At 44.3% G+C, this 23,333-nt stretch overlaps 1 protein-coding gene across 9 annotated transcripts in view; it reads right to left on the bottom strand.

Annotated features, from left to right (window-relative positions):
- Nucleotides 1-988: 988 nt before the first annotated feature.
- The window catches only part of LOC143767165 (uncharacterized), a 127,814-nt gene continuing 105,469 nt past the window's right edge, over nucleotides 989-23,333 (bottom strand). For 7 of the 9 annotated variants that reach the window (XM_077255233.1, XM_077255234.1, XM_077255239.1 and 4 more), the window contains one exon: nucleotides 989-5,082. In XM_077255233.1, the coding sequence (XP_077111348.1) occupies nucleotides 4,235-5,082 (848 nt within the window). In that variant the 3' untranslated portion in view covers nucleotides 989-4,234. The remainder of the gene's footprint in view (nucleotides 5,083-23,333) is intronic. The other 2 variants (XM_077255240.1, XM_077255241.1) reach the window with 1 other exon arrangement.

Genomic DNA, 23,333 nt, shown 5'->3' with positions numbered 1-23,333 from the left:
TACACCTGCGCAGGAGCCGCAGCGGGAAGCAAAGAAGAGGCAGACATCATATGAAGATGGGAGGCGCTGGACCCGGACCGCACCGGGACCGCCCCTGGGTGAGTATAATCTAACTTGTTTTTCTTATCTTTCAGGATACATCGGGGGCTTATCTACAGCATTACAGAAAGCTGTAGATAAGCCCCTGATGCCAGTGGCCTTAGCTTATTTTGGGATTTTGGGGTGACAGATTCCCTTTAAGTTAAATTGCAAAAACCTTGTAATAGATTAACTTCAAGTTCATGAAACCATTGATATTGATCATCTTGAAAACAAGTTATTTTTATTTTTAATTACAAACATGGTCAATACAGAGTATTAGCACACCATATGTTCCAAGCGTGGTACAATGGGCTACAGTACATTACCTATGTTAGGTAATGTGCCTTATACTGAAGCTACAGAAGCAAGGACTGGGGAAACTATATGCAGGTGGGTAAGGAATTGGCTAAATGACAGGAAACAAAGTTGTCATAAATGGTACATTCTCTAAATGGAATATAGTCAGCAGTGGAGTACAGCAGGGATCTGTGCTAGGACTGATCCTTGTTAACCTCTTTATTAATGACCTTGTGGATGGGATTGAGAGTAAAGTTTCAGTCTTTGCTAACGACACCAAACTGTTTAGATACTAAAATCTGACCCTTGATATTACAATATTGGAAAACGACCTGGATAAGATGTCTGAATGGGCAAACACTTGGCAAATAAGTAGTGATGAGCGAGAGTACTCGTACCTCGGGTGACCTCTGACTATTTATGACTGCTCGGAGATTTCGTTTTCATCGTGGCAGCTAAATGATTTACAGCTATTAGCCAGGCTAAGTACATGTGGGGGTTGCCTGGTTGCTAGGGAATCCCCACATGTAATCAAGCTGGCTAATAGGTGTAAATCATTCAGCTGCCATGATGAAAACTAAATCTCCGAGCAGTCATAAATACTCGGAGGTCACCTGGGCGTTCTGGGGGGGGGGGGGGAAAACCCGAGCAACAATTACACTCACTCATCACTACAAATAAGGTTTGATGTAGCTAAATGTAAAGTAATGCACTTAGGAAGGAGTAATCCTATTGCTGCAGATACATTAAATAGGAGCATACTTGGGACTACAGAACATGAGAAGGACTTGGGTATTCTGGTCACAAGTAAGCTGAGCAGCCGCAAAAGCAAACAAGATTTTAGGGTGTATAAAAAGAAAGATAAAATACCATGATCACAACGAATTGTTACCCACATGTAAAGGCCACATGCAGAATATGGAATTCAGTTTTCGGCTCCATTTCAATGCAATGTCGCGGCGACCAAAAAACCTTAATTCTGGCGTTTTTACTTTTTTCTCGCTACACTTTTTAACCATCAGGTTAATCCTTTTTTTTTATTGATAGATTGGGTGATTCTGAACGCGGTGATGCCAAATATGTGTGTGTTTTATTTTTTTATTGTTTTGTTTGGAATGGGTCGAAAGGGGGTTGATTTGAACTTTTATAAAAAAATTTTTATATATATCTGTAAAAACTTTTTTTTTACTTTTGCATGCTTCAATAGTCTCAGTGGGAGACTAGAAGCTGTCATAACCCGATAAGCTCTGCTACATACAGGCGATGATCAGATCATGTATGTAGTAGAATTGCTCACTTGCTATGAGCGCCGACCACCGTGTGGCGCTCATAGCATGCCAGCTGTCACAACCATAGGGGTCTCCAGGAGACATCTGGTTATCATGCCAACCCATCGGAGACCCGCAATCATGTGACGAAGGTCACCGATGGGTGGATTTCCGACACCATTGCCGGAAATGCATGTTAAATGCCGCTGTCAGTGTTTGACAGCGGCATTTAATGGGTTAATAGCCGCTGGTGGAACGCGATTCCACCCGCGGCTATTCTGGGCACACGTCAGCTGTTTAAAACAGCTGACATGTATCGGGAATGATGTGGGCTCACTGCCGGAGCCCACATCAAAGGGAAGGAGTCCCGACATCGGCGTAAATGTACGCCCAATGTTGGAAAGGGGTTAAAAAACTCGTCTCTAATCTTCCCTTCATCTCTAAACTCCTGGAACGCTTGGTCCACTCCTGTCTAATCCGCTATCTCTCAGATAACTCTTCTTGACCCTCTTCAATCCAGTTTCCGCTCTTTACACTCTACTGAAACTGCCCTCACTAAAGTTTCTAATGATCTACTAACAGCTAAATCTAATGGTTACTAATTCTCCTGGATCTCTCTACATCATTCAACAGATCATCAGCTCACTATGCTCAGTTCCATCGGCCTCAAGGACACTATTCTCTCCTGTTCTCCTCCTACCTCTCTGACCGCTCCTTCACTGTATCTTTTGCTGGCTCCTCCTCCTCTCATCTTCCCCTTACTGTTGGGGTTCCTCAAGGATCAGTCCTAGGCCCTCCTCCTCTTTTTCTTGTATACGGCCCCTATTGGACAATCAGGCAGTAGATTTGGTTTCCAGTAACATCTCTATGCTGATGACGCCCGATTATACACTTCTACTCTTGACATCACCCCTGCATTATTACAAACCACCAGTGATTGTCTTAGCGCTTTCTCCAACATCATGTCCTCCCTCTATTTGAAACTGAACCTGTCAAAAACTGAACTCCTTGTGCTTCTTTGATCCAGTAACCTACCTGTGCCAAAAATTGCCTTTTCTGTATGTGGTTCTACAATTACTCCCAAGCAACATGCCCGCTGTCTTGGGGTCATAATTGATTCAGAGCTTTCATTCACCCCCCCACATCTGATCACTGTCTCACTATTGTTATCTGCACCTCAAAAACATTTATAGAATTTGACCTTTTCTTACTTCGGCACTGCAAAAACTCTTACTGTTGCTCTTATTCATTTTCGTCTGGACTATTGTGACTCTCTCACAATCGGTCTCCCTCTTACCAAACTCTCCCCTCTCCAATCTGTCTTGATTGCTGCAGCCAGGATCATATTCCTCACCAACCATTACACCGATGCCTCTACATTGTGCCAGTCATTGCACTGGTTACCCATTCACTCCAGAATTCAATATAAACTTATTACTCTCACCCACAAAACGCTCCACAGTTCAGCACCACCCTACATCTCCTCCCTTGTCTCAGTCTACCACCCTACCTGTGTCCTACGCTCTGCTAATGACCTGAGATTAACATCCTCAATACTCAGAACCTCCCATTCCCGTCTCCAAGACTTCTCACGTGCTGTGCCAATTCTTTGGAATGCATTACCCAGGATAATTCGATTAATCCCCAATACCTACAGTTTTAAGCGTGCCCTAAAAACGCATTTCTTCAGACTGGACTACTGCCTCAACACATTTATTTAATTATCCTTGTGTGGGCCATTCAAAGTTTTCACCGTAAGCAGGTTCCTCGTATCATGTTCTCACACACTTTATGCATTTAATAGCCCTCTGTGTGTACTTTTACATATTCTGGCTGGTAAACGGTTCATGCAGCTTCACATGAACACCCGATTTCTTACATTATGGCTGGTCCGCACATTAGCAATTGCTACCATCCACCTTTTTTGTCTCCCCTATAGATTGTAAGCTTGCGAGCAGGGCCCTCATTCCACTTGGTATCTGTTGTTTATGTGATTATTGTTATGCTGTAATGTCTTATTGTCTGTACAAGTCCCATCTAAAATGTAAAGTGCTGAGGAATATGTTGGCGCTATAGAAATAAAATTATTATTATTATTTTACTAAGCAATCAGCCCCTTTATGAGTTGATAGGTTGTGAGTGGTTATCTCATAAGTATTTTGTACATTTGTTTACTCCATCTTTATTAAGTGGGTTGCTGCAAAAACAGTGTGTGAACATCACCTAACAGTACTCTGTAAAGAAAACTATGGGGCGAGTACGTTAACAATTTGCACAATTTTGAACTACACACAACTAGATAATATTGAATAAAATGTAGTTTAGACATGCACGCATCACATGGGCTTTGCAGCGGAGGATTAAGGTAAAATCTATTCCAACAACTTGTGAATAAATTCAATATCTGATTTCTGAACAAAATATTTTCTATATTTCCAACATGAAAGGCATTCTCCTCTGTATAAGTTAACAGATGTATATCAAAATTTGATTTCGCCTACAATCTGAACAAAAAAAGTTTTAACTCATGAGATTATTTTTCTATATATAATATATATATATATATATCCATAAAAAACAATGTTTTATTATAAAACATTTTTGACAATCTGAACATGAACAAGATTTTCCACTGTGTGAGTTGCCAGATGTCTCTCAAGATGTGATTTTCTTGCAAAACGTCTCCCACATTCTGAACATAAAAAAGGCTTATCTCCTGTGTGAGTTATTTGATGTCTCTCACAATGACGTTTGACCACAAAACTTTTCCCGCATTCCGAACATGAAAATGGCTTCTCTCCTGTGTGGGTTCTCTGATGTTCAACAAGAATTGATTTCTTTGTAAAACATTTCCCACATTCTGAACATGCAAATGGCCTCACTCCTGTGTGTGTCTTCTGATGGCGATCAAGATGCGATTTTTTGTAGAAACCTCTTCCACATTCTGAACATAAAAATGACTTATCTCCTGTATGAGTGAGTTGATGTTCGACAACAGCGGATTTCTTGGTAAAACATTTCCCACATTCAGAACATGCAAATGGTTTCTCCCCTGTGTGAACTCTTTGATGTTCAACAAGAATTGATTTTTTGGTAAAACATTTCGTACATTCAGAACACGAAAATGGTCTCTCATTTCTGTGCATTCTCATGTGCATGGAAAGGTTGAATATATTTTTATAATGTCTTCCACATTCAGAACACGTAAATATTTTATCTTTTCTAGTGCCTGTAGTTTGTTTAACAGTCTGTGATTGATCACATGGCAGTTCTTCTTCGTTAGTTGGATCAGATAATACATCTCTGCTGAAAAGGACTGGTGGATCATTTGGAGTAAAGAAGTGTTTCATGGAAGAAGGGTGAAAGATATCTTTAAGTTGTGCTTTATCTTCTGGGAATAAAGGATATATCGCTGAGAGTTTGGTACCGTCATCTGCTGAAAATAAAAGCAGATTTTTAGTTTTGATCTCAAAACACAATGATGTACATATTATATACACATGGACATAATTGTTGGTATCCTTCAGCTAAAGTAAAAAAAGCCCAAAATGATCACTGAAATAACTTGAAACTGAGAAAAGTAATTTTCAATTTACATTTCCTGAATATCAGCTAATGAACATCACACATTGCTTTGAATTGTGGTTAAAGAAAATAAACTAGTCAAAATGTCTCGAACAAAAATAATGGTACCCCAAGAAATGATTGAAAATAATTTGATCATGTGAAACTAAGGTGTGTCCTATAAAATTAGCATGACAAGTGTCTACAATCTTGTAATCTGTCAATCTGTTTTTTTAGAGCAGGGGTGGGTGACTTCATCTGGCCTGCGGGCAGGTCCCCGGAGTCCGCAATGCTCGGGCGGCAACCCTATCCTGCCAGCCCTTTAACCCCCAAAGCATGCAGCGTTTATTGCAGAACACTAACTGCACATGAATGATAACATAATTGGGGTGGGCGGGTTAAAGCCCGAGTGGGCAGGGTTAACAACTGGGTCGGCGGGGTTGACGCCAGGGTGGGTGGGGTTAGCGCGCCCAATGATCTCCCATCCTCCTGTCCTGGAAGAGGAGCTGCTTGCCAGGGAGTCCAGAGCGATCTCTATGCTGGCAGCTCAGTGCCTGTCTGCTGGTGATTTCTGTGACTTTCTGCTGGTGATCTCTGCCCCTCAGCTATGTGCCCCACCTGTGATCTCTGTGCCCCTCAGCTATGTGCCCTAATATAATCTCTGTGCCCACGAGCTATATGCCCCGTGATCTGTGCCTCCCAGCTATGTGCCCCATGTGATCTTTGTCCCCCCCTGATCTGTCGCCCCAGCTGTGTGCCCCCGTGAACTCTGTGCCACATAGCTATATGTCCCCCTGTGTTCCCTGTGCCCACCTGTGATATTTGTGCTCCCATCTAATCTGTGCCCCCGTGATCTCTGTCCCCTCCAGCTATGTGCCCCTCCGTGATCTCTGTGCTCTCTAGCTATGCCCCCCCGTGATTTTCGTGCTACCCCCCGGTGATCTCTGTGCCCCCTGTGATCTCTGTGTCCCCCCGATGATCTATGAGCCCCACCTGGTGATCTATGTGCCTCCCTGGCGATCTCTGTCCCCCATGTGATATGTATATTCCCCAGTGCTGCATTTACCCCAGAAGTGCTGTATATCCCACTGAGTACTATATATGGCCCCCAGTGCTGTATATTTCCCCAGGGACATATATATCCCCAGTGCTGTCTGTGCTTCCTAGTGATGCATATAGCCCCTCAGTGATGTCTATAACACCCGGCCTCCCCGGTGATGAATATGTCCCAGCATCTCCTGTGATGTCTATGCCTCCCAGCCCCTCCTGTAATTCATATGACCCCAGAGTCTCCTGTGATGCATATACAGCAGTGTCAATATGTACAGCAGTCCCAGCGTCTCCTATGTGATGTATATAAAGCAGTCCCTGTGTCTCCTATGTGTTGTATAATCAGCAGTCCCTGCGCCTCCTATGTTATGTATATTCAACAGTCCCAGCATCTCCTGTGTGATGTATATACAGCTGTCTCCGTGTCCTCTATGTGATAGGAGATGCTGCGACTGCTGTATCTATATGTGATGAATAGACAGCAGTCACAGTGTCTCCTATGTGAGGATTATACAGCAGTCCCATTGTCTCCTATATGGTGTATATACAGCTGTCTCAGCATCTCCTATGTGATATAAATACAGTAGTCCCAGCATCTCCTATGGTGATGTATATGATTTACAAAACTTATTATTGACTGCTCTTCTGGCTGACGGAAACATGGAAAAGCAGCTGTGAGAAGCAACATGATCAGTATCACCTAAGATCACAGCTACACAAAAGAGAGGCAGCTCCAGCCGTCACATTAAGGGTCAGTTACCTTAATTAAATGTTTGACTAAATATACCAGGGTAATTTTCAAGGTGATCACTTTTGTGTGGCCCCAGATGATGGTAGAAATTTCCAAATGGCCCCCGGCTGGAAAGTTTCCACACCCCCAATTTAGAGGGTGAAAACTAGTCGCTGTGCTGTTTCGTATCATGGTATTTACCACACTGAATATGGACCAAAGAAAACTAATAAGAGAGTTGACTCAGGAGATTAGAAAGAAAATTATAGACAAACTTATTAAAGGTAAAGGCTATAAGACTATCTGTAACAGCTTGAATTTCCTGTTACTACAATTGCACATATTACTCAAGAGCTTTAAGATCTATGGAACAGTAGTCAACTTCTCTGTATGTGGCCACAAGAGGAAAATTGAAGAGACGGATAATACGAATGGTAACCAGAGGCCAGAACAACTTCAATAAAAATTAGAGGTGAATCCCAAGGTTAAGGTACATCAGTGTCAGATCACACCATCTGTCACGGTCAAAGCCAAAGTGGACTTCATAGAAGATGAATGAGGAGGAAATCACTGTTGAAAGTAAGTAATTATGAAACAAAACAAATTTGCCAAAATGCATACTGCTCAGCCACAAAGCTTCTGGGAGAAAGTCCTTTGGTAAGATAATACAAAACTGAAGTTTTTTTGCAAAGACACATCTGCTCTATAGTTACAGACACAAATGAAACATACAGAGAAAAGAATACTGTATCTATTGTGAGACATGGAGGAAGCTCGGTTATATTCTGGGGCTGCTTTGCTGCATGATCCGCAATGTTATGGAAAAATTCCCATACCTTGACACTGCATTTCGACTGAGTTCAGAGAGGGAACAATCGCTTACTGATGCAGCCATAATTATTAAGCAGTGTAAACAAGATCTACTGCACAATAAAAAGTCAGTTAAACTAAGGAAGCATGTGCCCATACACGTTAGATCACAAGATGAACATGTACACCATGCTAAAAGAAAATCAACTGTTTGTCCCACGGCTCTGCCATTGGAAAGGACAGGAATCATTTGATGCTTTCAGGGTCTGCAATATGGACAAAAGAGGAGAAATTGTCCTCAATGGATACGGAACCGTAACGACCCTGAAAAATTAGGCAATAATAATGGTTTCAAAATGAAACCTAATTATGCCAGAAGAGGGGGGAAACAGGTAGAAGGAAATCAGGGACATAAACAAGGGCAGGGACCAATACATGTGGCCATTGTAAATGCCCCAGGTCAGGGTGTAGTGGATGTGGAATCTAACGATTCCACAAAAAAGAACTATGGTTGAGAACCCACAAGTGGCAGTATGTACCTCACAGGTACTTACTAGGAGTCTTGTAGACATTGATCGACAAGCAAGGATCCCTAAAGATCTGGGGCCAGTATGTCATATCATACTGGAGGCTTCTGGAGGACCCTACATAAAGGCCAGAATCAAAGATCAGGACACACAAATCATGCTTGACACTGGTGCAAAAATCGTCATCACTAATTTCAAACATCATTTATATCCAAACAATCTTCGATGTGTAGTGATCTGATTTGATCACCAACAAGGGGGGTAAAGGCTCACTGATTGGACGAAGTTATCGTCCAGATTGCCAAATCCATAAATCTCAGGATCACAATGTCGTTTTACCCCAATTCTGACAACATTTTCGGAACAATGGCCCAAAATGAATGGATCCTATATTTGGCAAACTGCAATGTATGGAAGGGACCCAGACAATCCAAGGTGTGTGTCATACAATGCCAGTGTCTGGGACCACCCTTTCCAGCAATGGAAAGCTCAGCAGATGTACTTGAACACAAATGGCCAGAGGTCTAGCACAACAAAGACCTCCAACCCATTGTGTAAGAACATCCTGATCTGTGCAGCCAGAGTAAAAATGACTGTGACAGATTGATTGGTACCAAAGAGTGAGGACCTTAAATGGTTTTGGAGGGATACATATAATATTCTCAAATTGGGGAGAACCCCCCAAAAATCCCTCTCTATTAAATCATGAAAATTAACTTTTATTGTATACAATTAAAAAATGGTGCACAAAAATTATGGATTGAAAGATTGTCCCTAAGTTGCCTAAAGATTATATTAGTCCTTTGGATATGTTAGGACATTTGAATAGGATGATACCCCGGGGTGTCAGCACTTATTTGCTGAATAGGAAAAACATTATTAGAGCACTTATCCCCCCAACATGTCTCACTGCAGATGCAGAGTCATCGAGGGATGGGAGATTTATACCAGGGTTTACGTGTAAATCTCTGAAATATGTGATTCAGATGGAACCCCCTGGCAGAAGATTTCCTATAATGAGGCAGATGGAGGAACTGTGGACGGCATCTGGCCTGTGATCCAGTGGTGTCCGTCTTTTTATTAGTGCCGTCGGCCACAGTTTTCTGCACCTCTGAGAAAAAAATAGACACAGCCGAACAGAGGCCAGACAGAGTCCAGAGTAACTGCTGCCTCATTATAGTGAAATGCTCCCTCGGGGTTTCATCTGAATGTTATAGTGTAGAGAGCCGGATAAATGTGAACCAAAATGTTATGCAAAATGCTCGCAATAAAAGCTTCAACTCGATCCACAAAAAAAGCAAGTCCTCACTCACATCCGTCATCTGGTAATAGAAATATAGGGGGTTTCCATGTTACTGGTAACCCAAAGGCTCTGGAAAAGGGAAATGGCTCCTCACCCACCACAAGAAATTCAGCCAATTCTGCGCTCCCATATCCAAATGCCCCCTTCCCTTCTGAGCCCCAGTGTGCCTGAACCACATACAGCTTGCACATGTTTGGCATTTCTGTGATGACAGCCCGCCTAATTTACGAGTGCATGAGTTGGGCATAAAATACTGGTCACTACAATGGCAGTTATTTAGAATTGAGAGTCCTCAGTGGTTGATACCTTTTAATGGCTAACTGAAAAGATGGTAACAAATTGCAGGCTTTCGAAACTACACAGGTCTCTTCATCAGGCATAGACTAATACAAATTCTGAAGAATCACATATTTATGCACAACATAGCACAGAAAAAAAAACCATGGATAAGACAGGTGGCATGAAGCAGAATTACCATGAGTGATAAACAGTTATGTCCATAAATATTGGACCATTTCTTAGATAAGGAATGTTTTATTGTCCTCTGATTGGGGTCTGGGTCTGTTGTGATGACCCCCTCATAGTCTGAGGGGCAAGTTCCTTAGTTGATGTAAAAAGACATAAATCCATGCGACACATTCATTCCACCACTAAGACAGTCAAAGGTCGTCATCAGTTTATATTCCCATACTCTTCTGTCTCTCTGAGTTTTGAAGTTACCTTTCAACACAAGTAATAAAACATTCCTTATCTAAGAAGTTGTCCAATATTTATGGACATAACTGTTTATCACTCATGGTAATTCTGCTTCATGTTGTGCATAAATATGTGATTCTTCAGAATTTGTATTAGTCTATGCCTGATGAAGAGACCTGTGTAATCTCGAAAGCTTGCAATTTGTTACCATCTTTTCAGTTAGTCATTAAAAGGTATCAACCACTGAGGACTCTCCATTCTAAATATTTTTCAATCTACTGGCTAACACGGTACCAAGATATATATCTTTCCTGTATTACAATGGCAGTTGTAATTTTCACTCAGCAATATCCACTGCTGCTTGTTTCGGGAAAACACCCATGGAGTTAAAATTGTCACAACAATAGTAGATAAATTCCTAAAGGGGTATAATAACCAAAATGGGGTCACTTGAGGGGGATTCTGCTCTTCTAGCACTTAGGGGCTCTGTATATGGAGTCTGCAAACTATTAGAAAATTCTGCGCTCCAGGATGCCTCCTGTATAACAGTACTGCCTAGTCATACAGCGAGACTCAGGCGGGACAGAGCGCTATTTGCCAATAACGCTCCGGCCCTCCCGAGCTCGCTGTATGGCTAAGTAGTACTGTACAGCCACATTTGGGGTATTTCTACATTCAGCAGAAATTATGGGACACATTTTGGTGCCATTTTTACCCATTTTCCAGTGTGAAAATGTAAAATCTGGGGCTAAAACGAAATTTTGGTTGTAAAAATATAAGTAATATTTTCTTAATTGCCCAATGGTATAAAATTATGTGACCCACTTGTGGTGTCAATGTGATCACTGCACCCCTAAATGAATTCATTGAGAGGTGTAGTTTGTAAAATCGAGTTTCTTATGGGGGGGGATCATGCTGTTATGGCATCTCAAGGGCTCTGCCAATGTGACAGTGCACCCTCAAACCAATCCAGCCAAACGTGAACTCCAATTCTTCCCTTCTGAGCTTTGCACTGTCCTGCTGCGATGAGGTTTCGCAATGGCTGCAGAGCATCTTTTTCATTGGGCTCTTCGTCTGTTGTCTTTTTGTATATGGCGAAAATTGTGCCAATGGAAGCAAGACCTGTGCATTCACTGCAAGCGCCAAGATGACGGACCAGGCCCCCTTTGACACCAATGTGATTGCCATGACCCGATTTGTGATGGAAGAGGGCATCAAAGCTAAGGGCACCGGAGAGATGACCCAGCTCCTAAACTCCATCAAAGCCATCTCCTCTGTTCTGCTCAAAGCTGGTGTGGCTTAGGCTATTTTCACATTTCCGTCGTCCGTCGGTAGTTGGCCGTCACAAAGCATCGGCACGACGTACTGACGGACGTTTGTGAAATAGTGTATATCGTGAGCAGCGGACGCAGTTTTCAAAGGGTCCGCTGTCCAGTCTAAAGTCCCGGGGAGGAAAGAGAGAGAGAGCGAGATTTCCTGCCGGGCATGCGCAGTCGGAAACACAGGATACAACGTACAGAAAAACGTTCCCTTGAATGTTTTTTGCAAAAGACGGGCCGTCACATTTTGCAGGATCCAGTGCACGGCGGACAAAATTGTATTGGAGTCCATACGTCGCCAATACAAGTCTATGGGAAAATGCAGGATCCTGCAAATTTTTTTGCCCAAAAATCGACGTATTGCGACGGTAGCAGAAAGACAGAAATGTGAAAGTAGCCTAACCTATACGGAATTGCTTGATCCACTAATGTAACAGGAGACCAAGTGAAGAAGCTGGATGTCCTTTCGAATGACCTCATTGTCAATATGTTGAAGGCCTTATTGAGCTTTGCACTGTGCCTTAACCCCTTTCTGCCGTCGGACGGAATAGTATGTCCGATGGCAGACCCCCTGCTTTGATGCGGGCTCCAGCGGTGAGCCTGAATCAAAGCCAGGACATGCAAGATGTTTTGAACACGATCCGCCTGCGCCTATTAACTAGTTAAATGCCGCTGTGAAACTCTGACAGCGGCATTTAACAAGCGCTTCCGGCCACCCAGCCGGAAATGAGTGCACATGATCGGGGGTCATCGGCGTGTCGGCATGATAACCAGAGGTCTCCTTGAGACCTCTATGGTTGTTGATGCCAGATTGCTGTGAGTGCCACCCATAGCACTCGGCGCTCATAGCAATGCTGTAATTCTACTACATAGAGGATCGCCTCTATGTAGCAGAGCCAATCGAGTTGTGCCAGCTTCTAGTCTCCCATGGAGGCTATTAAAGCATGGCAAAAGTTAAAAAAAAAAGTTTTTAAAAAATATGGAAAAAAAAAAAATATATAAAAGTTCACATCAACCCCTTTAACCCCATTCAAAATAAAAATCAAACCTACACATATGTGGTATCGCTGCGTTCAGAATTGCCCGATCAATTGAAAAAGGATTAACCTGATCGATAAATGGCGTAGCGATAAAAAGATTCAAAAAGCCAGAATTATGTTTTTTTTGGTTGTTGTGACATTGCATTAAAATGCAATAACAGGCGATCATAAGAACGTATCTGCACCAAAATGGTATCATTAAAAATGTCAGCTCGGCGCGCAAAAAATAAGCCCTCACCCAACCCGAGATCACGAAAAATGGAGATGCTACGGGTTTTGGACAATTGCGCAATTTTTTCTTCTTTTTTTTCAGCAAAGTTTGGATTTTTTTCTCACCACTTACCGTATATACTCGAGTATAAGCCGACCCGAGTATAAGCCGACCCCCCTAATTTTGCCACAAAAAACTGGGAAAACTTATTGACTCGAGTATAAGCCTAGGGTGGAAAATGCAGCAGGTACCGGTGAATTTCAAAATTAGAAATAGATACTCCATATCATTCATTATGGCCCCATAGATGCTCCACATAAAGCTGTGCCATATATACAATGCTCTGCACCGTTGCCCCATAGATACTCCACATAAAGCTGTGCCATATATACAATGCTCTGCACCGTTGCCCCGTAGATAGCTGTGCCATATATATAATGCTCTGCACCATTGCCCCATAGCTGTGCCATATAGTGCTCTGCACCGTTGCCCCATAGCTGTGCCATATAGTGCTCTGCACCGTTGCCCCATAGCTGTGCCATATATATAATGCTCTGCACCATTGCCCCATAGCTGTGCCATATAGTGCTCTGCACTGTTGCCCCATAGCTCTGCCATATAGTGCTCTGCACCGTTGCCCCATAGCTCTGCCATATAGTGCTCTGCCCCATTGCTGTGCCATATAATGCTCTGCACTGTTGCCCCATAGCTCTGCCATATAGGGCTCTGCACCGTTGCCCCATAGCTGTGCCATATAGTGCTCTGCACCGTTGTCCCATAGCTGTGCCATATAGTGCTCTGCACCATTGCCCCATAGCTGTGCCATATAGTGCTCTGCACTGTTGCCCCATAGCTCTGCCATATAGTGCTCTGCACCGTTGCCCCATAGCTGTGCCATATAGTGCTCTGCACCGTTGTCCCATAGCTGTGCCATATAGTGCTCTGCACCATTGCCCCATAGCTGTGCCATATAGTGCTCTGCACTGTTGCCCCATAGCTCTGCCATATAATGCTCTGCACCGTTGTCCCATAGCTGTGCCATATAGTGCTCTGCACTGTTGCCCCATAGCTGTGCCATATAGTGCTCTGCACCGTTGCCCCATAGCTGTGCCATATAGTGCTCTGCACCGTTGCCCCATAGCTGTGCCATATAGTGCTCTGCACCGTTGCCCCATAGCTGTGCCATATAGTGCTCTGCACCGTTGCCCCATAGCTGTGCCATATAGTGCTCTGCACCATTGCCCCATAGCTCTGCCATATAGTGCTCTGCACCGTTGCCCCATAGCTCTGCCATATAGTGCTCTGCCCCATTGCCCCATAGCTGTGCCATATAATGCTCTGCACTGTTGCCCCATAGCTCTGCCATATAGTGCTCTGCACCATTGCCCCATAGATGCTCCACATAAATCTGTGCTGCTGCTGCAATAAGAAAAAAAAAAAACACATACTCACCTGTCTTGCTTGCAGCTCCTCGGCGCCATCTTCCCGGCGTCTCTCCGCACTGACTGATCAGGCAGAGGGCGCCGCGCACACTATATGCGTCATCGCGCCCTCTGACTGCAGTCAGTGCAGAGAGACGTCGGGAAGATGGCGCGACACCCGGCGTGTGGAACGAGGACAGGTGAATATGCGATACTTACCTGCTCCCGGCGTCCCGCTCCTTCCCCCGGACAGCTGGTCTTCGGTGCCGCAGCCTCTTTCTCTATCAGCGGTCACCGGCACCGCTTCATTAGAGAAATGAATAGGCGGCTCCGCCCCTATGGGGGGTGGAGCAGCCTATTCATTTCTCTAATGAGCGGTCCCACGTGACCGCTCAGGAGAAGAGGCTGCGGCACCCGGAGACCGTGGGACATGCAGGGGGAGCGCCAGGAGCCCCGGAAGCAGGTAAGTATATGACAGTGCTCACCCGCCGACCCCACCACCGATCATGACTCGAGTATAAGCCGAGGGGGCACTTTCAGCCCAAAAATTTGGGCTGAAAATCTCGGCTTATACTCGAGTATATATGGTAGATAAAAAAGAACCTAGACATGTTTGGTGTCTATGAACTCGTAATGACCTGGAGAATCATAATGGCAGGTCAGTTTTAGCATTTAGTGAACCTAGCAAAAAAGCCAAACAAAAAACAAGTGTGGGATTGCACTTTTTTTTGCAATTTTAGCACACTTGGAATTTTGTTCCTGTTTTTTAGTATACGACATAATAAAAACAATGGTGTAGTTCAAAAGTACAACTCCTCCTGCAAAAAATAAGCCCTCACATGGCCAAATTGACAGGAAAGATAAAAAAGTTATGGCTCTGGGAAGGAGGGGAGCGAAAAACAGCTCTGGGGATTAAAAGTAGTTTAAGGCCATGTTCACACTTTGCGGTTTTTACCGCGGATCCGCGGCGATTTTGATGCTGCGGGTCCGCAGCAGTTTCCATAGCGTTTACATTAACATGTAAACCCTATGGAAACCGCAAACCGCTGTGCATATGCTGCGGGAAAAACCGCGCACAAACGCAGCGGTTTAAAATCCGCAGCATGTCACTTCTTTGTGCAGAATCGCAGCGATTCTGCACCCATAGAAATGCATTGAACCGCTTACTTCCCGCATGGGGCTGTGCCCACGTTGCGGGAAGTAAGCGGATAATGTGCGGGTGGTACCCAGGGTGGAGGAGAGGAGACTCTCCTCCAGGCCCTGGGAACCATAAAATAGTGTAAAAAAAAGAATTAAAATAAAAAATGATGTTATACTCACCTCTCAGCGCTGCCCGCGGCCGTCCGGTCTTCGGTTTGCTGTGCGAGCAGGGCCTGTGGTGACGTCGCGGTCACATGACCGTGATGACGCCTCGGTCACATGACCGTGACGTCACGAAGGTCCTTCTCGGCACAGCATCTTTGGAACCGGACCGCCGGGTGCAGCGCCCAGGAGATCCGGACATCGGAGGGTGAGTATAACCAATTTTTATTATTTTTACCATTACTATTGATGCTGCATATTGCTGCATATGCAGCATCAATAGTACAGGAGTAATCCCGCAGCGGAAACCGCGGAACAAACCGCGATAAATCTGCAGGGATAACCGCAGCGGTTTTGCCCTGCAGATTTATCAATTCCGCTGCGGGATAAACCTGCAGAGCACACCGCAAAGTGTGAACATGGCCTTAAACCACATTTGGGGTATTGTTGTACTCAGGAGAAATTGCACAATAAATGTTGGGGTCCATTTTCTCCTGCTATCCTTGTGAAAATGAAAAAATGGGGCTAAAATAACATGTTTGTGGGAAAATGTGATTTCTCCTGCATGGAGAGCTTCTTTGACCGCATGTTTACTTCACAGCAAAACCTTCCAAATGCAAGGACACACCTCAAATCAACTCCAGGCCTTTTATCTGCTTAATTGAGAATGACATAACGAAGGGATTGCCCACACCTGTCCATGAAATAGCCTTGGAGTCAATTGTCCAATTACTTTTGGTCGCTTTAAAAACAGGGTGGCACAAGTTAAGGAGCTGAAACTCCTAAACCCTTCATCCAATTTTAATGTGGATACACTCAAATGAAAGCTGAAAGTCTGAACTTCAACTGCATCTGAATTGTTTTGTTTAAAGTTCATTGTGGTAATGTCTATAACCAAAATTAGAAAAATGTTGTCTCTGTCCAAATATATATGGACCTAACTGTATGTGGTTCATATATTATACAGCAAAGGTTTCCTCACCCACCGTTACACCAATGCCTCTACCTTGTGCCAGTCATTACACTGGTTACCCATCCACTCCAGAATCCAGTACAAAACTATTACCCTCATCCACAAAGCACTCCATGGCTCAGCACCACCCTACATCTCCTCCCTGGTCTCAGTCTACCACCCTACCCGTGACCTCCGCTCCACTAATGACCTGAGGTTAACATCCTCAATAATCAGAACCTCCCATTCCCGTCTCCAAGACTTTTCACGTGCTTCGCCAATTCTTTGGAATGCACTACCCAGGTTAATACGACTAATCCCCAATCCCCACAGTTTTAAGCGTGCCCTAAAAACACATTTGTTCAGACTGGCCTACCGCCTCAATGCATTAACTATCCCTGTGTGGCCCATTCAAAAAACTTAAACCATAATCAGGTTCCTCGCATCATGTTCTCATACGCTTTATGCATTTAATAGCCCTCTGTGTCTGTACTGTTACATATTTAGGCTGTTTAACTGGTTCATTCAGCTTTACATGAACACCCGAGCCTTACACTATGGCTGGTCCGAACAAGCAATTGTTACCATCCACCTCTCGCGTCTCCCTTTTTCCTATAGATTGTAAGCTTGCGAGCAGGGCCCTCACTCATCTTGGTATCTGTTTTGAACAGTGATTATTGTTACGCTGTAATGTCTATTGTCTGTACAAATCCCCTCTATAATTTGTAAAGCACTGCGGAATATGTTGTCGCTATATAAATAAAACTATTATTATTATTAAAGGAACCAGGGTACGAAACAAGTGAGGTATTAGCCAGATATTGATTATTGATAGTAAAGAATATACGGAATACCGCCCTGTAACACTATTCACACAGGCTATGTATAAAAAACAAATATGTAACAGACCCTCATGTGGCTATCCACTTAATGACCAGCCAATATTCACTTTTCAGCAGCCACGTATTTTCTATTTTTTCACTGACATGTCCGTATAAAGATTTATGATTTTTTTTTGCAGAACAAATGGGCATGCCATCGGGATTGCACCACTTAACCGTAGCTGTTAACAGATTAACAGTGACATTTAAGTGGTTGAATACTAGCCCCTTCATGACCTTGCCGTTTTTTGCAATTCTGACCAGTGTCCCTTTATGAGGTAATAACTCAGGAACGCTTCAACGGATCCTAGCGATTCTGAGATTGTTTTTTCGTGACATATTGGGCTTCATGTTAGTGGTAAATTTAGGTCGATAATTTCTGAGTTTATTTGTGAAAAAAACGGAAATTTGGCAAAAATTTTGAAAATTTCGCAATTTTCACATTTTGAATTTTTATTCTGTTAAACCAGAGAGTTATGTGACACAAAATAGTTAATAAATAACATTTCCCACATGTCTACTTTACATCAGCACAATTTTGGAAACAAATTTTTTTTTTGCTAGGAAGTTATAAGGGTTAAAATTTGACCAGTGATTTCTCATTTTTACAACAAAATTTACAAAACCATTTTTTTTAGGGACCACCTCACGTTTGAAGTCAGTTTGAGGGTTCTATATGGCTGAAAATACCCAAAAGTGACACCATTCTAAAAACTGCACCCCTCAAGGTGCTCAAAACCACATTCAAGAAGTTTATTAACCCTTCAGGTGTTTCACAGCAGCAGAAGCAACATGGAAGTAAAAAATGAACATTTAACTTTTTAGTCACAAAAATGAACTTTTAGCAACAATTTTTTTATTTTCCCAAGGGTAAAAGGAGAAACTGGACCACGAACGTTGTTGTCCAATTTGTCCTGAGTACGCTGGTACCTCATATGTGGGGGTAAACCACTGTTTGGGCGCACGGCAGGGCTCGGAAGGGAAGGAGCGCCATTTGACTTTTTGAATGAAAAATTGGCTCCAATCTTTAGCGGACACCATGTCGCGTTTGGAGAGCCCCCGTGTGCCTAAACATTGGATCTCCCCCACAAGTGACCACATTTTGGAAACTAGACTCCCCAAGGAACTTATCTAGAAGCATAGTGAGCACTTTAAACCCCCAGGTGCTTCACAAATTGATCCGTAAAAATGAAAAAGTACTTTTTTTTCACAAAAAAATTATTTTAGCCTCAATTTTTTCATTTTCACATGGGCAACAGGATAAAATGGATCCTAAATTTTGTTGGGCAATTTCTCCTGAGTACACCGATACCTCACATGTGGGGGTAAACCACTGTTTGGGCACATGGTAAGGCTCGGAAGGGAAGGAGCGCCATTTGACTTTTTGAATGAAAAATTATCTCCATCGCTAGCGGACACCATGTCGCGTTTGGAAAGCCCCTGTGTGCCTAAACATTGGAGCTCCTCCACAAGTGACCCCATTTTGGAAACTAGACCCCCCAAGGAACTCATCTAGAGGCATAGTGAGCACTTTAAACCCCCAGGTGCTTCACAAATTGATCTGCAAAAATGAAAAAGTACTTTTTTTTCACACAAAATATCTTTTAGCCTCAATTCTTTCATTTTCACATGGGCAACAGGATAAAATGGATCCTAAAATTTGTTGGGCAATTTCTCCTGAGTATGCCGATACCTCATATGTGGGGGTAAACCAGTGTTTGGGTGCACGGCAAGGCTCGGAAGGGGAGGCGTGCCATTTGACCTTTAGAATGGAAAATTAGCTCCAATCGTTAGCGGACACCATGTCGCGTTTGGAGAGCCCCTGTGTGCCTAAACATTGGAGCTCCCCTACAAGTGACCCCATTTTGGAAACTAGACCCCCCAAGGAACTTATCTAGATGCATAGTGAGCACTTATAACCCCCAGGTGCTTCACAGAAGTTTATAACGCAGAGCCGTGAAAATAAAAAAATAATTTTTCTTTCCTCAAAAATGATTTAAAGCCCAGAATTTTTTATTTTCCCAAGGGTAATAGGAGAAATTGGACCCCAAATGTTGTTGTCCAGTTTGTCCTGAGTACGATGATACCCCATATGTGGGGGTAAACCACTGTTTGGGCGCACGGCAGGGCTCGGAAGGGAAGGCACGCCATTTGGCTTTTTGAATGGAAAATTAGCTCCAATCATTAGCGGACACCATGTCGCGTTTGGAGAGCCCCTGTGTGCCTAAACATTGGAGCTCCTGCACAAGTGACCCCATTTTGGAAACTAGACCTCCCAAGGAACTAATCTAGATGTGTGGTGAGCACTTTGAACCCCCAAGTGCTTCACAGAAGTTTATAACGCAGAGCCATGAAAATAAAAAATAATTTTTATTTTCTCAAAAATGATTTTTTAGCCCACAATTTTTTATTTTCCCAAGGGTAATAGGAGAAATTGGACCCCAAAAGTTGTTGTCCAGTTTCTCCTGAGTACGATGATACCCCATATGTGGGGGTAAACCACTGTTTTGGCACACGTCGGGGTTCGGAAGTGAAGTAGTGACATTTTGAAATGCAGACTTAGATGGAATGCTCTGCGGGCGTCAGGTTGCGTTTGCAGAGCCCCTGATGTGCCTAAACAGTAGGAACTCCCCACAATTGACTCCATTTTGGAAACTAGACCCCCAAGGGAACTTATCTAGATGTGTAGTGAGCACTTTGAACCCCCAAGTGCTTCACAGAAGTTTATAACGCAGAGCCGTGAAAATAAAAAATGTGTTTCCTTTCCTCAAAAATATTTTTTTAGACCAGAATTTTTTATTTTTGCAAGAGTAACAGGAGAAATTGGACCCCAAAAGTTGTTGTCCAGTTTCTCCTGAGTACGCTGATACCCCATATGTGGGGGTAAACCACTGTTTGGGCACATGCCGGGGCTCGGAAGGGAAGTAGTGACGTTTTGGAATGCAGACTTTGATGGAATGGTCTGCGGGCATCATGTTACGTTTGCAGAGCCCCTGATATGCCTAAACAGTAGAAACCCCCCACAAGTGACCCCATTTTGGAAACTAGACCCCCCAAGGAACTTATCTAGATGTGTGGTGAGCACGTTCAACCCCCAAGTGCTTCACAGAAGTTTACAACGCAGAGCCGTGAAAATAAAAAATCATTTTTCTTTCCTCAAAAAAGATGTTTTAGCAAGCAATATTTTATTTTCACAAGGGTAACAGGAGAATTTGGACCCCAATATTTGTTGCCCAGTTTGTTGTGAGTACGCTGATACCCCATATGTGGGGGTAAACCACTGTTTGGGCACACGTCAGGGCTCGGAAGGGAAGTAGTGACATTTGAAATGCAGACTTTGATGGAATGGTCTGCGGGCGTCACATTGCATTTGCAGAGCCCCTGATGTGCCTAAACAGTAGAAACACCCCACAAGTGACCCCATTTTGGAAACTAGACCCCCGAAGGAACTTATCTAGATGTGTGGTGAGCACTTTCAACCCCCAAGTGCTTCACAGAAGTTTATAACGCAGAGCCGTGAAAATAAAAAATAATTGTTCTTTCCTCAAAAATTATGTTTTAGCAAGTAATTTTTTATTTTTTCTAAGGGTAACAGGAGAAATTGGACCCCAACAGTTGTTGCCCAGTTTGTCCTGAGTACGCTGGTACCCCAAATGTGGGGGTAAACCACTGTTTGGGCGCACGTCAGGGCTTGGAAGGGCGGGAGTACCATTTGACTTTTTGAACGCAAGATTGGCTGGAATCAATGGTGGCGCCATGTTGCGTTTGGAGACCCCTGATGTGCCTAAACAGTGGAAACCCCTCAATTCTAACTTCAACACTAACCCCAACACACCCCTAATCCTAATCCCAACTGTAGCCATAACCCTAATCACAACCCTAACCCCAACACACCCCTAACCACAATCCTAACTGCAACACAACCGTAACCCTAATTCCAACTCTAATCCTAACCCTAATCCCAACCGTAACCCTAATCCCAACCCTAACCACAACTGTAACCCCAACACACCCCTAACCCTATCCGTAACCCTAACCACAAGCCTAATCTTAACCCTATTTCAAACCCTAGCCCTAATTCCATCCCTAACCCTAAGGCTATGTGCCCACGTTGCGGATTCGTGTGAGATTTTTCCGCACGATTTTTGAAAAATCTGCAGGTAAAAGGCACTGCGTTTTGCCTGCGGATTTACAGATTTCCAGTGTTTTTTTTGGCGGATTTCACCTGCGGATTCCTATTGAGGAACAGGTGTAAAACGCTGCGGAATCCGCACAAAGAATTGACATGCTGCGGAAAATACAATGCAGCGTTTCTGCACGGAATTTTCCGCACCATGGGCACAGTGGATTTGGTTTTCCTTAGGTGTACATGGTACTGTAAACCTGATGTAAAACTGCTACGAATTCGCAGCGGCCAATCCGCTGCGGATCCGCGGCCAATCCGCTGCGGATCCGCGGCCAATCTGCTGCCAATCCACTGCGGATCCGCTGCCAATCCGCGGCCAATCCGCTGCAGATCCGCGGCCGATCCGCTGCGGATCCGCTGCCGATCCACTGCGGATCCGCGGCCGATCCGCTGCGGATCCGCGGCCGATCCGCGGCCGATCCGCGGGCGATCCGCTGCGGATCCGCGGCCGATCCGCTGCGGATCCGCGGCCGATCCGCTGCGGATCCGCGGCCGATCCGCTGCGGATCCGCGGCCGATCTGCTGCGGATCCGCGGCCGATCCGCTCTGTGTGCACATGCCATAACCCTACCCCTAACCCTAACCCTACCCATAACCCTAACCCTACCCCTAACCCTACCCCTAGTTCTAACCCTAGTTCTAACCCTAACCCTAGTGGAAAAAGAAAAAAAAATATTTTCTTTATTTTATTATTAGAACCTACCACAGCGATCAAAATGTACCTGTAATGAATCAGCCAGCCGGCAGATTCGGCGGGCGCACTGAGCATGCGCCCGCCATCTTGGAAGATGGCGGCGCCCAGGGAGAAGACGGACCGACTTCGGGAGGCTCGGTAAGTATGAGGGGGGTGGTGGGGGGGTGGATCGGAGCACAGGGGGGGGGATCGGAGGACGGGGGGAGCGGACAGGAGCACGGGGGAGCGGACAGGAGCACGGGGGAGCGAACAGGGGGATGGAGGGGGGTACCGGACAGAACGGAGGACTGGGGAGGAGATCGGGGGCGGTGGGGGGGGCCAGAACATGATTTCCAGCCATGGCAGATGCTATTGCAGCATCGGCCATGGCTGGATTGCAATACTTCACCATTTTCATAGGTGAAATATTGCAAATTGCTCTGATTGGCTGTTGCACTTTCAACAGCCAATCAGAGCGATCGTAGCCACGTGGGGGCAAAGCCACCCCCCCCAGGCTGAAGTACAACTCCCCCTCTTCCTGCAGATCGGGTAAAATAGGAATTAACCCTTTCACCCGATCTGAAGGGATGCGATCATTCCATGACGCCACATAGGCGTCATGGGTCGGGAAGGGGCTAGAGATCAGAGCAAGCTCAGGTCACTGTTAGCGGCAGGTGCCGGTTATAAAATAATAGTCAGCACATGCTCTACTTGGAACATGCTCATCTCCTGACTCCCCCCCTCTCCGTTCACCTGCTCCACAACAAAGTAGTATGTCATGTGGAGGAAAGGGGTTAAAAATTTGTTACAAAGATGCAAAATATTTTAATTTTTCTACAATTTTTGCTTGAAAGGAAATCTGACAGGTGATTCATGCTGGCCAAACCATAATCCTTAAAAAAATCTGACCACGCTTTTCTAAAAAACCATAATAGCATTGTGAATAACTGGTCCAGCAGTGTGCTCATGACTTATAGCTCTGTGGCTAGTATTGCATGTGTTTTATGCCATGTCCTTGGCCA

The sequence above is a fragment of the Ranitomeya variabilis genome, chromosome 4 (assembly GCF_051348905.1).
Source record: "Ranitomeya variabilis isolate aRanVar5 chromosome 4, aRanVar5.hap1, whole genome shotgun sequence".
In the NCBI taxonomy this organism is placed as follows: domain Eukaryota; kingdom Metazoa; phylum Chordata; class Amphibia; order Anura; family Dendrobatidae; genus Ranitomeya; species Ranitomeya variabilis.
Note: the sequence above shows the minus strand (reverse complement) of the source record. Positions and strands in the feature narration are given on the sequence as shown.